At 37.8% G+C, this 2932-nt stretch overlaps 1 protein-coding gene across 1 annotated transcript; it reads left to right on the forward strand.

Moving 5' to 3' along the window:
- Positions 1-452: 452 nt before the first annotated feature.
- On the forward strand, positions 453-2728 carry LOC122020777 (probable thiol methyltransferase 2). Its single transcript, XM_042578795.1, has 8 exons — positions 453-624; positions 845-975; positions 1214-1300; positions 1718-1818; positions 1890-1989; positions 2103-2149; positions 2264-2342; positions 2475-2728. Exons 1-8 carry the CDS (start codon positions 537-539, stop codon positions 2514-2516), a joined length of 675 nt encoding a protein of 224 aa, XP_042434729.1. The 5' UTR covers positions 453-536; the 3' UTR covers positions 2517-2728.
- The last annotated feature ends 204 nt before the right edge of the window (positions 2729-2932 follow it).

Consider the following 2932-nt stretch of genomic DNA (forward strand, 5'->3'; position numbering starts at 1 on the left):
CTTTGATAAAAAACTGCAGAATATAAAAGACTTATTTAAAGAGCTGTTTGCATAGATTTGCTCACAAGCAATTATTTAAATAATTTTATGCATAGATCTGGGCTCGCTTTCCAGAATGTGATTTAAGGAATTATTTAAATTTTTAACTTAAGAATTATGATAACATATTTAATACATTATTATCTAACTAATTATAAAAAAATATAGAAATCAACCACACATATTAGCATAATAATTATGGAAAAAATTAAACTGTTTTTCTAATTAAACCTGAAACTTAATTACTTGCTCAATAAACGAGCGCGAACGCTGAATTTGTAAAGTTGTGGGTGCGTAACTGGAAATGTGCCTGTCAAGGAGCAAATCAACCTGCAATTTCTACTTTTGGAAAAAAATAAGGAAATAAGCTTTTTTTTTTTATTTTCTTAAAAAACTACTGCCATTTTATCCCACTGCTGCTGCTTCGCCTCCCGTGGACTGGGATAGATCGGGAAGCCGAGGCCAATCTACGATCTAAAGATCGCCCGCCGGCGAGGATGTCCTGCGGCGGTGGAGACAAGCCCCGAGTCCACGATTCTGCTTCGAGCCCCAGGGACAGTGTGGTCGTCGAGCATAGGAGCTCAGGTTCGTTCCCCTATTTTTTTCCTAAAAACAGCGAATCTTTTGCGTTAAAAGATTTTCCTGCACAGTAAGTTGTCTTACGTTTTTGGACATGAAAGCTGGTTCTTCAAAGGATTTACCTTTTGGTTTGTTGATTCATATTAGCATCAGCATCTGCATGCATCGTAACACTGTTTCTCTGCATGCATACTTGGCCATATTTTGATGTTCTTGGGTTGATCAGCGGGTTGGGAAAAATGCTGGGAAGAGGGAGTGACCCCCTGGGATTTAGGGCAAACCACGCCAATAGTTCATCAGCTCGTTCAAAGTGGATCTCTTCCGAAGGGCAGAGCTCTTGTTCCTGGCTGTGGCAGTGTAAGGCTTGTTTTTCTCTGTGCTATAAACATTCAGTTTGTTACTGGACGTTCACTGTTGAATCTTCGCAAGTAGGCATTCAGTTGCATTTTCGTTGTACGTCCTTCAATTTACATGAAACTACCTTTTCTTCTTGATGAAGTTTTGCATACATTCTCACAAGAAATTCCCATATTTAACTAGTTAAGCTCAATAATGCTTAGTCTAACATGATTAAAAGTATTGATGTTAATGACAGGGATATGATGTGGTTGCTATAGCAAGTCCTGAGCGGTTCGTTGTAGGCTTGGATATATCGTCAATTGCTATTAAGAAAGCGAAAGAGGTACCATTGTAACTTGAACAAATCGAATACGTGCTTATCTGCTTAGAGATCCAGCATAGATGTAATATTTTTGGATGTTTAATTGCCCTTGCTTGATCTATAATTCTGTAAACTTTCCACAATGATTGAAGTTAGCGGAGGAAATTGAGTGAGTAAATGAAGAGAGTTATCCAATGATATCCTTCTGATAAATCCTTAATAAGTAATGCATTTTCTTAGCCTTACAAAAAGTTTGAAAAAGAGATAAAGATGTGTTATGTTACTTTGGCATATTCAAATAGCTTATAATATTGACTCTTTTGTGAGTCGAATATGAGTTTTATATATGCATAGGCTCATTCTCTGATCTCAATATCTCCTTTCACTGCAGATATCTTGTTTCATAATGATATATCTGGTCTTAATTTAACTTTCCAGGGGTCTTCCTCTTTGCCAAATGCAAACCACCTCACCTTTGTAGAAGCAGATTTCTTCCATTGGCAACCAACAGAGAAGTTTGATCTTATCTTTGATTACACGTAAGTCCCCAAATCGATTTCATGCCATTCTGTCAATGTCCTTAAGTTTATTTATCGAAATATGAATGCAGATTCTTCTGTGCTATTGATCCAAACATGAGACCAGCGTGGGCTGAGAAAATGAGGGAGCTTCTAAATCCAGATGGAGAGCTCATAACCCTTATATATCTTGTACGCCACTTGATGTTTGTGCATGATTTCTTACATATTTTCATTTGGTTATAAACCATTTCAATTCTGAGACAGAATATTGTCACAATCTGTAATCACTGTTTTAATTCCAGATCAGTGGCAAGGAAGGAGGGCCACCATATAATTGCACAGTAGACGAGTAAGCTTCTTTAGTTCCATTATTCTTTTTCCCAACATTACAAGCACTGATTCAATCTGCCTTTTTCCATAGTAACTTCATTTCTTCTGTTACCAACCATTTGCTCATTTACAGTTATGAGAAGGTCCTGAACCCTGTGGGTTTCAGAGCTGTATATATCGAAGACAATGAGATAGCAGTTGAGAAACGCAAGGTATGCTCTAAATTCACTTCGAGCTGTGTGATATAGAGCATCGCGATCTTCCTAGTGAAAAGATTTTTCAACTACCTTCTGCAATTGCTCTGATTATATACAATTGAAATGGCTGATTCTACTCATTTTCAGGGAAGGGAGAAGCTTGGCAGGTGGAAGCAGCTTTCGAGCTGATCATCATTCTTAAGAATCAAGCCATGGTTCCAAAGTATCGATGTGCTTGAGCAACCAGACAAGTGTGGTTTTTGTTGTGCTTGAAGCATCATCTTAAGACTTTTAGGTTTGTTTTGATGCCTGTGTTTGGTTAGATGAAGATACGATTAAGAGAATGCTTATTAGACTTCATCTTCGGTCAACTTCCTTATTTAATCCTTTGTTGGGTTCAATCAAAATTCCATATTGAAAAGATTTGATAAAAATTATAGGATTAAAAAGAATCCAAGATATCTCTATTGACATGAGATTTTTTGGGTAGAGCCCAAGAGCAAAGCCTCATGTCATTGTAGGAGGTCTGGAGCAGGTCAGGATGATCAGATATTCGCAGGGAGACCTAAAGCAGGTCAGAGTGACCAGATGCTCGCGGGTAGACC

The sequence above is a fragment of the Zingiber officinale genome, chromosome 9A, assembly GCF_018446385.1.
Source record: "Zingiber officinale cultivar Zhangliang chromosome 9A, Zo_v1.1, whole genome shotgun sequence".
Taxonomy (NCBI): domain Eukaryota; kingdom Viridiplantae; phylum Streptophyta; class Magnoliopsida; order Zingiberales; family Zingiberaceae; genus Zingiber; species Zingiber officinale.